At 37.6% G+C, this 12708-nt stretch overlaps 1 protein-coding gene across 1 annotated transcript in view; it reads left to right on the top strand.

Annotated features, from left to right (window-relative positions):
* shank2b (SH3 and multiple ankyrin repeat domains 2b) overlaps positions 1-12708 on the top strand; it is a 562868-nt gene that overhangs the window by 442604 nt on the left and 107556 nt on the right. The window contains exons 13-14 of the mRNA XM_062036576.1: positions 5851-5874; positions 9696-9808. Coding sequence (XP_061892560.1) covers positions 5851-5874; positions 9696-9808 — 137 coding nt within the window. The remainder of the gene's footprint in view (positions 1-5850; positions 5875-9695; positions 9809-12708) is intronic.

Here is a 12708-nt window from a genome sequence, read left to right as displayed (position 1 = left end):
ATCTTACTCCAGTTAGTTGATAAAATGAAAAGCTTGAGCAAGCATCACCATACATAGCTCTAAATTCATCATACTTCATAATTTTACCATTCTCATTGATAATATAAATAAATAAATGAGTTGTACTTGTATAGCGCTTTTCTACCTTCAAGGTACTCAAAGCGCTTTGACAGTATTTCCACATTTACCCATTCACACACTGATGGCGGGAGCTGCCATGCAAGGCGCTAACCAGCAGCCATCAGAGGCAAAGGGTGAAGTGTCTTGCCCAAGGACACAACGGACGTGACTAGGAAGGTAGAAGGTGGGAATTGAACCCCAGTAACCAGCAACACTCCGATTGCTGGCACAGCCACTCTACCAACTTCGCCACGCCGTCCCTATATCATTGACAAAAATTATTCCTCTTTCAAACATATTTTTCCAAAAGAAAGGCTTTCCATCTATTACAATATTAGAGTTCATCCATATTAACTGCTGCAAAATATTGTCTCTTTTTTCTGGCACATAAAATTGAAAACACCACTATGAGTGGATTGTTTCCTTTATGAACCCCGCCATGTTTCCCAGCAGACTCTCTGGGAGGGGATCACTTGTAAAAAAGGATACAATTTCTTTTGATACAGTACATGTTTTTTGTCCAACAGGACATTTGTGTACCACTCAATGTTTAAATACATCTTTGGAACAATTGATGCTTTTAAAGACAGACAAATAGCTTCAAAGTTGAGAAGTTTCAGGCCCCCATATTCATACTCTTTGTACAAAACCTTTCTTTTAATCTTTTCTGGTTTGCCGTTCCAGACAAAATCGAAGACCCTCCGCTCATAAATCTTAAAAAAGTTTTGTGATGGAGCTGGTAATGACAAAAACAAATAAATAAATTGAGGAATAATTAACGAGTTGGCAATAGACATTTTACCATACAAGGTTAGGGATTTCCCTTTCCATAATTGCATAATTTTGTCCAGTTTCTTAGTCGATTATCATAATTTACTGAGCCTAGATCTTCCAGATTTTCTGGGACAACAACACCATGTTAACTGGTCCATCTGTCCACAAAACAGGCACTTTGCGTTCCATTCGAAAGGACGTTCCCTTTAGATTTCCGATCCTTAACATTTTACATTTATCATAATTAAGCTTAAGGCCAGATTGCTGTGAAAATATGTCCAAAAGATTAAGAAGTTTCCGCAAACAATGAGGAACAATCTTATCTTTGTGAATCAGCCTTTTCTGACATGAACTTCATCAAGAACAAACACAGAACACGCCTCACTGATGCACATCTGCAAGACTCACTCAGAGTTGCAGTGTCAAGTTACACACCAGAGTACAACACACTAGTTAACAGCATGCAATGCCAGGCTTCCCACTAACTGACAAAGAAACAGATAACAGATTTGGTGTCCAGTTCAAAGTGTGACATGATTTAAAAATTTGAGAGTTTACTTTTGTATTTTACATGAGTTATTATTTGTACAAACATGGTGCAAAGTAATTCATGATTTGTTAAAAAATTTTAGTGGCTAGCTAGTTAAAATGGGATATTGTGATTTCACAAGACTGTCTTAGAAGTGATCATTTGAAAATGTTCAATTTGAAAAATGTGCACTTAGAGAAAATATAAAAATAAAGTGTTGCATATTGATATTTATCTGTTTCTATATATATTTATTGTGAGAAATCATTAAGATGATCAGTGTTTCCACAAAGATAAATATTAATGATAACAGAGTTAAAGGTAAATTGAGCAAATTGGCTACTTCTGGCAATTTATTTAAGTGTGTATCTAACTGGTAGCCCTCTTGCATTAATCAGTACCCAAGAAGTAGCCCTTGGTTTCAAAAAGGTTGGTGACCCCTGGTATAGAGTGTATTTCTTTAAAGTTAAGACTAGTTTAAAGTTATCTTCATTGAAAAGTACAGTGCTTTTCCTTCAAAAATAAGGACATTTCAATGTGACCCCAAACTTTTGAACGGTAGTGTAACAAGTACTTGAAAATTAAAGCTCAAGGTTTTGGGTTTACACCCATGTCCAAGATGAATTATTGTAAATTTTTTAATTATGTTTTAATGATATTAAAATTGTTTAATAGTCTAAACTTCAGCATAGTAATTAAAAAAGTGGATTGTTCATTGTGTTGCTCAAGGTAGTATTTTTCATATGGTGCTGGGATACCCATCAGTTCAGCCTTTTAAAGCTCCTCTTGTACCGCCAATTTTTGACCTCGGTATTAGTCAAATCCTGGTTTACGGCTCTGCTTCTGTTGTCATATGTCATAGGTCAATGTGTGTTATTGTCATGGTATTTTTATATATGCTGAATCCATTATTGCTTATTTCTTAAAAAGGGTGAGTATATGAATGTCCATCCATCCATCCATCCATTTGCTACCGCTTATCCCGTTCAGGGTCGCGGGGGGTGCTGGAGCCTATCTCAGCTGCATTCGGGTGGTAGGCGGGGTACAACCAGGAAAAGTCGCCATCTCATCGCAGGGCCAACACAGATAGACAGAAACCATTCACACTCACATTCACACACTAGGGCCAATTTAGTGTTGCCAATCAACCTATCCCCAGGTGCATGTTTTTGGAGGTGGGAGGAAGCCGGAGTAATGGGAGCAAATTCACTTGTGCAGAAAAATGCTGATGTCAGTATTTATGTAGTGGCATTTTTTTTATTTCTAGAGATGTTTGTTTGACACGTTTGCATTCTATTTACTTTATTGTACTACTTGGTAGCAGTGGTGTTGCATATCTACTATAGCCCTTTGTAAGGAAAATAGTTAAGTCAAAATAAAGGTTTCAAAAAAGTACTTTACACATGCATAATAATAAATACTTGTGTTTTCAAATAAGGAATAATCGTGTAATTAATCGTGATTACAATATCAATCAAAATAATCATGACTAATATTTTTGCCATAATTGTCCAGCCCAACATTTAGGGATGTAACTTTTACCGGTATGAATAATACATCGCTGTAAAATGCCCAACTATAAGTATTATGGTTTAAAATATGAATTATCATAAAACCGTGATTCATTTCTGCAAACTCATTGCACAGTGATACTGCTCATTTCCTGGAAAGGCAGCCTGCGCGCTGATCACTAACTGGCACCTAGCATTCTAATCACAAGCTAGCTTTAATGCTAACAGGAATACCAGATAAATTAATACATTTCCCCAATACAAACGCCCTACCCCAATCTAAATGTTTCTAAACTATGTGCTGTGTGCTATGTGGTTTGTTGGGACAATACACAGACATGTCTACAACAGGAAACAAATACAAATTAACCTGAAGTGAAGAATGCCGTTTTGCGTTTATACTGTATTTTTCAGACTATAAGTCGCAGTTTTTTTCATAGTTTGGCCGGGGGTGCGACTTATACTCAGGAGCGACTTATTTGTGAAATTATTAACACATTAACGTAAAATATCAAATGATAGTATTTAGCTAATTCACGTAAGAGACTGGACGTATAAGATTTAATCAGGTTTAGTGATCAGGAGTGACAGACTGTTTGGTAAACGTATAGCATGTTCTATATGTTATAGTTATTTGAATGACTCTTACCATAATATGTTACGTTAACATACCAGGCACGTTCTCAGTTGGTTATTTATGCGTCATATAACGTACACTGCCTGTAGCCTGTTGTTCACTATTCTTTATTTATTTTAAATTGCCTTTCAAATGTCTATTCTTGGTGTTGGGTTTTATCAAATACATTTCCCCAAAAAATGCGACTTATACTCCAGTGCAACTTATATATGTTTTTTTCCTTCTTTATTATGCATTTTCGGCCAGTGCGACTTATACTCCGGAGTGACTTATACTCCGAAAAATACGGTAATAAAAACACTCTAAAACCTTTACAATAACCCTAATATGAAATGTCCTTATCGTTGCATCTCTAATTACTAGAAATATAAAATTTATATAGGAATATATAATATAAAATACCAAAAACTCACGGTATGATATTATCACGGTATTAAGGCCACGGTACGATATTATTGTTGTATATGTCTAAAAAAAGACTTAACAATGCTATAGTGTGTAAAAAGAAACAGCAGGAATATTTAAGATAAACACACTAACATACACAAACACAAACATAATGCTCAAATGTTCTAATCATATTTATTACTACAAACATGTATTTTTAAGTGCAAAGAATAGTGCAGGAACATCCAATGTTACAAGCAAACATTTAAAAAAAAACTTACAGTTGAGTGTCTTTAAAGCGACAATGTAAACATGCATTGCAGCAAGTCTAAAACTATAATGTACAGTTTAGTGTCTCCCAACTTTTGTATCATTTTGGAAAATGCAGTTTCTCAGAAAAGTTAACTCACCATTTATCCTTTGGTAATGTAAATACTTTACAAGTTGATGTTTAGCCTCGCTGGCTTCAGATATACTTTCCTCGACTCGGTACGCCTTGACCAAGTCTGTTTTGGCTTGGAACACTCGAGATGAACGTGGCACACTTTATTACCTTTGCCAAAGATGATGGTATGTTTGTTTTTGTTTTTGTTAATGTGTCATGTTATCATCTAAAAGAGACTGGTAACATAAAAAAAGGACGCTTTAGACTTAGCTGTTTTTCTTGAACAGTTCATTTAAAATATCATTACATCTATACTAATTACAGTGCATCTTCTCAAAGGACACTAGTACAGTAATGAAACGTTGACATACAGTATTTTAAAGTAGTCCGTGTGCAGATTGCATTGCAATACACTAGTTCCACGCAAATGCTGAAAAACTGACATACATTTTTATACGTTGCTCGCAACCAAATCCCCCCCCAAAAAAACCCTCCTGTTTCCTTGACATTGACATTGTCTTCCTGTTTTTGACAAACATTTGCATTAAATATTGTAATTATTAGATTAGTTTCAGATCCATAGCCCTCCCCACCGTCTCTTTCAATTGCCATCGTAGGCTAATAAGCTAAATCCATGTTTAAACCCAAAATATGCCTCACACACTTGTTAAAAGCATTTTTTAATCATAGCAATTTTTAATTATTAAAAAAAATTAGAAATATGTAAAAATGTATAATAAAAGGGGGTTCAATCGGAGTCATGGTGTAGCCTGGTCATAAGGCTAGCGCGACAACCGCCCTTTCATTGTTGTGGGGCCGCCTACATCTCCAACTAAAGCTCATAGCGATGGTCCACAAGTGTTGAATCGCGAATATTGGGGGATACACTGTATAACGTTACTGTCCACTGAAAATCAATCAACTTAAAGCCATTAGTGTCACAACAGTGGCCTAGTGGTTAGAGTGTCCGCCCTGAGATGGGTAGGTTGTGAGTTCAAACCCCGTCCGAGTCATACCAAAGACTATAAAAATGGGACCCATTACCTCCCTGCTTGGCACTCATCATCAAGGGTTGGAATTGGGGGTTAAATCACCAAAAATTATTCCGGGGCGCGGCACCGCTGCTGCCCACTGCTCCCCTCAACTCCCAGGGGGTGAACAAGGGGATGGGTCAAATGCAGAGGACAAACTTCACCACACCTAGTGTGTGTGTCACAATCATTGGTACTTAACCTTTAACTTTAGCTTAACAGATGCCAACACAAGTGAATAGGAAAATAATTGTGTCTTGCCTACTGTCAAGCATGGTTGTGGTAGCATCATGGTTGTATTAGTGTTTTTGGCATTGTGGGGCTGTGGTTCATCGAGGATAAGGTGAATTACAACATGAACTGTGACACTCTGAAGCAGTGCATGATATATTAAACAATCAATCAAAATGATTTGCAAATATTACAAATACAGCGATTCTAGATTCTATTTAATGGATTTCTTATTGTCCCCTTAGCTACCCTAAGGAAAAAGAAAGGTGGTAAGTTGCTGTAGGCATGTTCACATCATAAAGTTATATTTATGTTATAACAATGTTACAAGTTTTCATCATTTCTTAATTGAGCTGCTTAAGTACATTTTTAAATACTGTTACTCCTGTAACACTGCATGATTCACTGTGGATTTTAATGACTTGCGTTGTTGATTTTCTTTTAGTTCGCAACTGCATGATTTGTTGTTGCAGTAATGTCAAATAAAAATTGTGTTCAAGTTTTTCTTTACCATTGTCACATTCACTCACCGTCAGACTGTATTGTTTGTTCTTGTTTTGTGCTCTTGTGGTTTACAATAGATGAATTTTGAAAAGGTACCAAAAAAGTTCCCACAAAAAAATCAGGAATCCTAATGCGGGTTGACCCACAATCTTCATTTTAAGCCAAAAGCCATCCAAATTGTCATGTAGAGTCACAATGCAATGTGTGTGCAATTGTGTTTGTATGTCATGAACACGCACAAAAATGACTCTCCCTGCAAGTAAATGTTTGTTAATTGTGTCTTATCTAAAAGAATAATGCTGTAATTTATTTTCTTCCTTTGGGCTTTCTTCAACCCTCCTGCGTCACCTCGGACTTGTGTGTACTAGGGTTGTACGGTATACCGGTACTAATAAAGTACTGCAGTACTAATGAATTAAAAACGGTACTATACTGCCTCTGAAAAAAAGCAGTACTTTTATGTAAAACATTTTTTTACAGGCATGACGGTGCACCGTTGTCACGTTGTGACATTGCTGGTTTTATGAAGAGAGGAGCATGTTCGACAACGCACATGCACAGTGTACTTAAAAGCAGAAACACGCATGTTGGCTTAAAAACTAACGATGAAGGTGAAGCTATAACATTGAAGTGCCGCTGAGCAAGAGGTGCTTTAAAACATCGCTAGCTAACTAGCAGCAAACGACCATCCACAGTCTGCAGTGTTTTAGCTACTTCTAAATCCCTAATCCTTGCCTCCAGAGATAAAATTAAATTAAGTTTCTTACAAGTATCATCCCTGCAGGACAAGGAATAGCTAAACATGCCTCACTACACACTGTTGGAGGATACAATAGCTAACCGCTAACAGCAATCTAGTGTTCCTGAATGTAAACAAAAGGGTGAATCTGTACAGATATTGATTTTAACGATACCAAGTACAAGAGCAGGAATGTAGTCGATACTACAATGATTACATCAACATTTTTTATTATCACAAAATCTTTTTTTTCTTGTTTTTAATTTGTATTATGTTTATACACTCAGGAAATATGTCCCTGGGCACATGAGGACTTTAAATATGACCAATGTATGACCCTCTAACTACTTGTTATCAAATTGATACCCAAATCTGTGGTATCATCCAAAACTAATATAAAGCATCCAAACAACAGAAGAAAAGGTTCTTATTTGTGGGGACGGCGTAGCACAATTGGGAGAGTGGCCGTGCCAGCAACTTGAGGGTTCTTGGTTCAATCCCCACCTTCTACCAACCTTGTCATGTCCGTTGGGTCCTTGAGCAAGACACTTCACCCTTGCTCCTGATGGGTGGTGGTTAGGGCCTTGAATGGCAGCTCCCGCCATCAGTGTGTGAATGTGTGTGTGTGAATGTGGAAATAGTGTCAAAGCGCTTTGAGTACCTTGAAGGTAGAAAAGCAAAGTATAAACCATTTACCATTATTACATTTTAACAGAAGTGTAGATTCAATATATTAAAACAAATAAGCAGATATTAACAGTAAATGAACAAGTAAATTAATAATACAAATTTTTACCGCTTTTCCCTCATAATTTTGAGAAAATAATAGCAATGACACAATATGTTACCACATACGTCAGCAGCCAAATAGGTAGCCTTTGTTTGCTTACTAATGTTTAGTGTATCATAAGATTTGTTGTTCAACTAAAGCCAATAATGCCATTTTTTGTGGTCCTCTTTATTTCAAAATGTATCTAAATTGATTTTTGTACCGGTACAGGTATCAAAATATTGGTATCAAGACAAGCCTATCTTTTTATGGTTGTGGGTTGCGGGAGGCAGGAGAGCTCTATGACGCCATCGCCATCTCCATAACCGAATGACCTCCATCGATCCATCCATTTTCTACCGCTTGTCCCTTTTGGGGTGGCGGGGGGTGCTGGAGCCTATCTCAGCTGCATTTGGGCGGAAGGCGGGATACACCCTGGACAAGTTGCCTCATCATCACAGGGCCAACGCCGATAGACAGACAACATTCACACTCACATTCACACACTAAGGCCAATTTAGTGTTACCAATCAACCTATCCCCAGGTGCATGTTTTTGGAGGTGGGAGGAAGCCGGAGTACCCGGAGAGAACCCACGCAGTCACGGGGAGAACATACAAACTCCACACAGAAAGACCCAGGACTACTCATGACCTTTGTATTGTGAGGCACATGCACTAACCCCTGTTACACCGTGCTGCCCAACCGAATGACCTAATTCACATATTTTACCTTCAAGGTGAAGCGTTACAAAACAATACACTATTGCTAGTTATAATTCCCGCTATGTTGTGGAGTTTTCCTGCACACTTCCACACCTCACTTTTCACGACGGTAATAATGCACACTTCCACAGATTGTGGAGGTGTCCTGCATGTCTGGATGCCCACTCCCATGGCGAATATACTTTGTGATTTGATTACCGAGTAAATTTAATGTCAACCCTAGTATCTAAAGTTGTCTGAATACTCTCTAAACATAGCAACAAAGCTGCTAATTTGACAACATGCACACATGCTCCTTCTTCTTATTCTTTGGCCGCCACAAATAAATACATATATGGGTAACAATGTTTATTGTACACGTTTTAATTTATGTTTGTGAGAAGAAGGAAAATGTTTACTTCAGGGACTGCTTCAAAGATAGGTTTGCAGGCCAACATTGTTGCCTGATTTGTGGTATTTCGTAGATGTAATCCAATTGAGAGAAAGCTGAGACACAAAGAAAAGTTGTGTCTTCGAATGTGTGTGTGTGTGTGTGTGTGTGTGTGTGTGTGTGTGTGTGTGTGTGTGTGTGTGTGTGTGTGTGTGTGTGTGTGTGTGTGTGTGTGTGTGTGTGTGTGTGTGTGTGTGTGTGTGTGTGTGTGTGTGTGTGTGTCACAGCGCTTACTGCAGTAAAGGTGTCACGGCCATTGATGTTCCTTTCCTTTCCTCCTTATCTCCCCTCCCCCCACTCTTTTCCTCTGTGTGTAGATGCGCAAAAGAAGAGGATTGTTTTCCGAGTCACTCTAAGTAATCACACCCCGTAATGCATGAAAATGTTCTCCATACAAGAAGAAGAGTCAAGGAGGAGATACAAAGAGAGGCTAGATCAGGGACAGCATGTAGCTTCTTTGAGCAAAATTTAGGGGGACTCTTTGTAATAGCATCATCACATACCAGAGGGAAGTTTAGTCCAACAAAGTATGCCATTGAAATATTTCTCACGTTGGAGACTCCCAAAAAGAGAGAGAAAAAAATAAAAGCTAACGGCGTACTTGACAACACATTGGTGGTTTGAGATTGACTAAGGGAACGACCCAAAGAGTTGGATGATGCTACTGAGTCAGCTGTTTGGAAAAAGCTTGCACGGCTTCCAACACCCAAACATTCCATCTTAGACTTTTTTGCCCCTCACCCTCGTAATGTGTTTCAGTGTTTTCTGTTGCAGTTTCATCCGCAACTGAGCGTGGAAGAAAGGGTCATGTGAATGATTAGCTTGCGTTTGGCCCATGAGAACCTTAATCAGGCTTTGCTAATCAACAAAATCACGATTAAGTCTTATTTGTTTATGAATTGTCAATTGCTTTGTGTTTCGCAGACAAAGTTGAAGAAATGACACATGCCCAGAAGACATCGCCAATCAATACAAAGATCGCCACAATAAAGCCACGCCCATCCAGCCGCTGCTTGGTTACGTCTACTGATCTGAATGTAAGCTAAGAACTCAACTCTCACTAACTCACCAATGTTTGCATATGGATTCTATCAGTAGTTATTGAGTGAGAGCCTCAGGGGACCTGTTAAAGATGTTTTGAAGTTATGGTCCAAGAGGATGAATTTCAAGAGTGTCTACTTACTTGTTAATTCTATGCTAGCCTGTAGTAAGTACTGTATATTTATAACTTGACTTGATTTTGTCAGATCCTTGTTGCCCCCACCCATTGCCCGAACTGTCTGGATTTACATAAGAAATCCAGATTTATGTAATAAGGTATTCTTACTAGCCAAGGTTTCTGCAGGGTAGTAAAAAGCATTAAAAGTCATTAAAAAGATTTTGCGAATATTAAGGCCCCAAATGGCATTAAAAAGCATAAAATATTTTACAAAATAATACAATTGTAAGACTGAGCCGATAGTCAATACGTCAATCAATCAAAAGATAAATAAAAACAAACGTAATAACTTTACGGTCATCGATAAATTGCAACGTCTGTCTGTGTTTATTTTCTTCGCCCCTGGCTTTCAAACTGGTAAAGTCTGAACGCGTTAAAAGCGCTGCCACCAGAGCGGCCACTCCACTGGACGGCAAAATCAAACATCTTGCCATTCTTTGGTCACTATAGGCGTGTAGTCCTTAACTCTGACACAATGTTATGTTCATGAGGAAGGTCAGCTTGTTTCTGGCGTGACTCCTTTATTTCAGTCCCACGTTCAACACACATGAGCTAACTAACTTGGCTAACATTAGCAGCTCTTGTGACGCACGGATCTCGCCAAGGCAATTCTTACAACAGACCACAACTCTTATTTTCTGACATTCCCACAGAAATTAATTAGAGTTCCTTCAGCTGTCTGACACTTTATATATAACTTGCTATCTACTGTACCATTTGAAACAACTTTAAGTGTAAAATACAATCTACTCACAATGTTTAATTGACTCAGTTTATTTTTAATACATTTAAGGGGCTTATTGGTATTTTTCTAAATATAGTTTCATGGCATGTCTTTTACTAAAATGTTTAAATCACGGATTCATTTCTAAACACATGCATTATTTGCATTTCTAGTATGATGTTCATTTATTATTCCATAAAACCTTTTAACTATTTTTCCAAAAATGTATCCTGGTGAAAAAAATGTATCTTCCAGTTTGTGGCGATTACAAGTAATGCTTTTAGAGGATATGCATTTTTACAGCACGTTTTAAACGGATACAATTAAAAAAATGACTTCTGGGTATATTTTATTGATCAACTAATTTATAATTGGATGTTTATTTAGAGGGCTTAAAGGAAACTGCACTTTTTTTGGAATGTTGCCTATCGTTCACAATCATGAGAGACAAGACCACACGTCTTTTTTTTTAAACGATTTTAAAGATGATAAAATACGCTTGAAAGATGCGGCTAAAGGGAGTCAGCGTTGTAGCCTTCAAAGCCCTCTAGAACAACTTCAAAACCCTCCAGCAACGTTTTGTATACACAGTGCAAGTCTACATATAATTTAGTAACAGACACGTGCATAACAATATGTAGTATGTTCAATATTTACCGTATTTTGATCATTTCTATCATTTCCGGTACTGATTTTTTCCACGCATTGATTTCTGATTCCATAGTAACGCATGTCTGACTACTGGCAACATGTGTTCCTACTTCTGAAATCAAACACGAGTGTGTTTTCTAATCGTGGCAGACTTGGTATCAGACAACGAAGACGACTATTTTTGGACAAATGAGGATTGACAACCTTATACTTTTGAAAAAATATACTGCTGCTTATGGAAGCAAGCAAAAAGGAAGAGTGAGACGTTGGAGCAGGGGGTGAGGTGAAAGCGATTTTGACGCTAAAAATATGGAACTTGAAGCCAAGCTATTTCGACATACAAACGTGTACATGGATCGCTTACCCAAAATCAAAAAGAAATGTCTATAGCCAGCTTGATCAGACTAACAGCTGTCCATGGAGTGAGTCACTTTACTATGGATCATGAAACATGCAGCATGTTAGTACAACTACAGTACATACACTGTCTCGTTAGCTCAGCTGTGTACAAAAACATATAAAATGTGGGCTAAAACTTTACAGATACTGTAATATGATTGTTCGTATTTTTCAGTCAGTACAAATTAGTGTTGTGCATTACAAACTCAAACGCGTTTCGTGTTGTTGTAGAAGCTAGCTTATCTCTTGCCCTAGTAAGCTTTTACTGCTAATAGCGAAAAAAGCCGATATGTTACTACGATAGAAAAATAGTTACTCAGTGTTCGCTTTTACAATAACAATGTCACTACAGCTTGGTTATTACAGGTTACAAAACGTAAATTAAGTATTGTTGACAGTTTTTGAATGCATTTTAAAGTGATTTAGAGGTAGAATTGATTGCTCCCATTAGCTGCATCGCTAACCACAGAGAACAAGCCGATTTTTTTATGTTAAAAAGCGGAGAGAAAAAAAATGTTTGTCTTCTTGTCTCTCATAATGATTGTGAACGAAATTCCCAAAAAACTGCAGTTCCCCTTTAGGTGCAGTTCTTCTTTAATCACTTTGATTGAACGTACAGTGTGATGGTTGACATGCAGAACCTTTTAATTGGCTATTAACTATGGCCAGTGCACAAAGTCAGAACACCAGATGCTTGGAATGCTACATACTGTGTGAATGTGCTCATGCTGTGGCCAAAGTGAGAAAATTAATTCATGTTGGGAAAATGGGAAACTGCAGAATTTTAGCAAGTGGTTGGCTGGCTAACTTTTCAAAACTTGGTTAAAGCCTGTTGATTGTAAACCCAGTAAGGCGTTCTGCAACATGTGCAAAAAGACCTTCAAAATTTTGCTCAATGGGCATCAACATGGTAAAATCATACATATAATTAGCTAATGATGAGT

Source organism: Entelurus aequoreus, linkage group LG02 (genome assembly GCF_033978785.1).
Source record: "Entelurus aequoreus isolate RoL-2023_Sb linkage group LG02, RoL_Eaeq_v1.1, whole genome shotgun sequence".
Lineage (NCBI taxonomy): Eukaryota > Metazoa > Chordata > Actinopteri > Syngnathiformes > Syngnathidae > Entelurus > Entelurus aequoreus.
The sequence above is the reverse complement of the archived record's forward strand: the minus strand, read 5'-3'. Positions and strand labels throughout refer to the sequence as shown.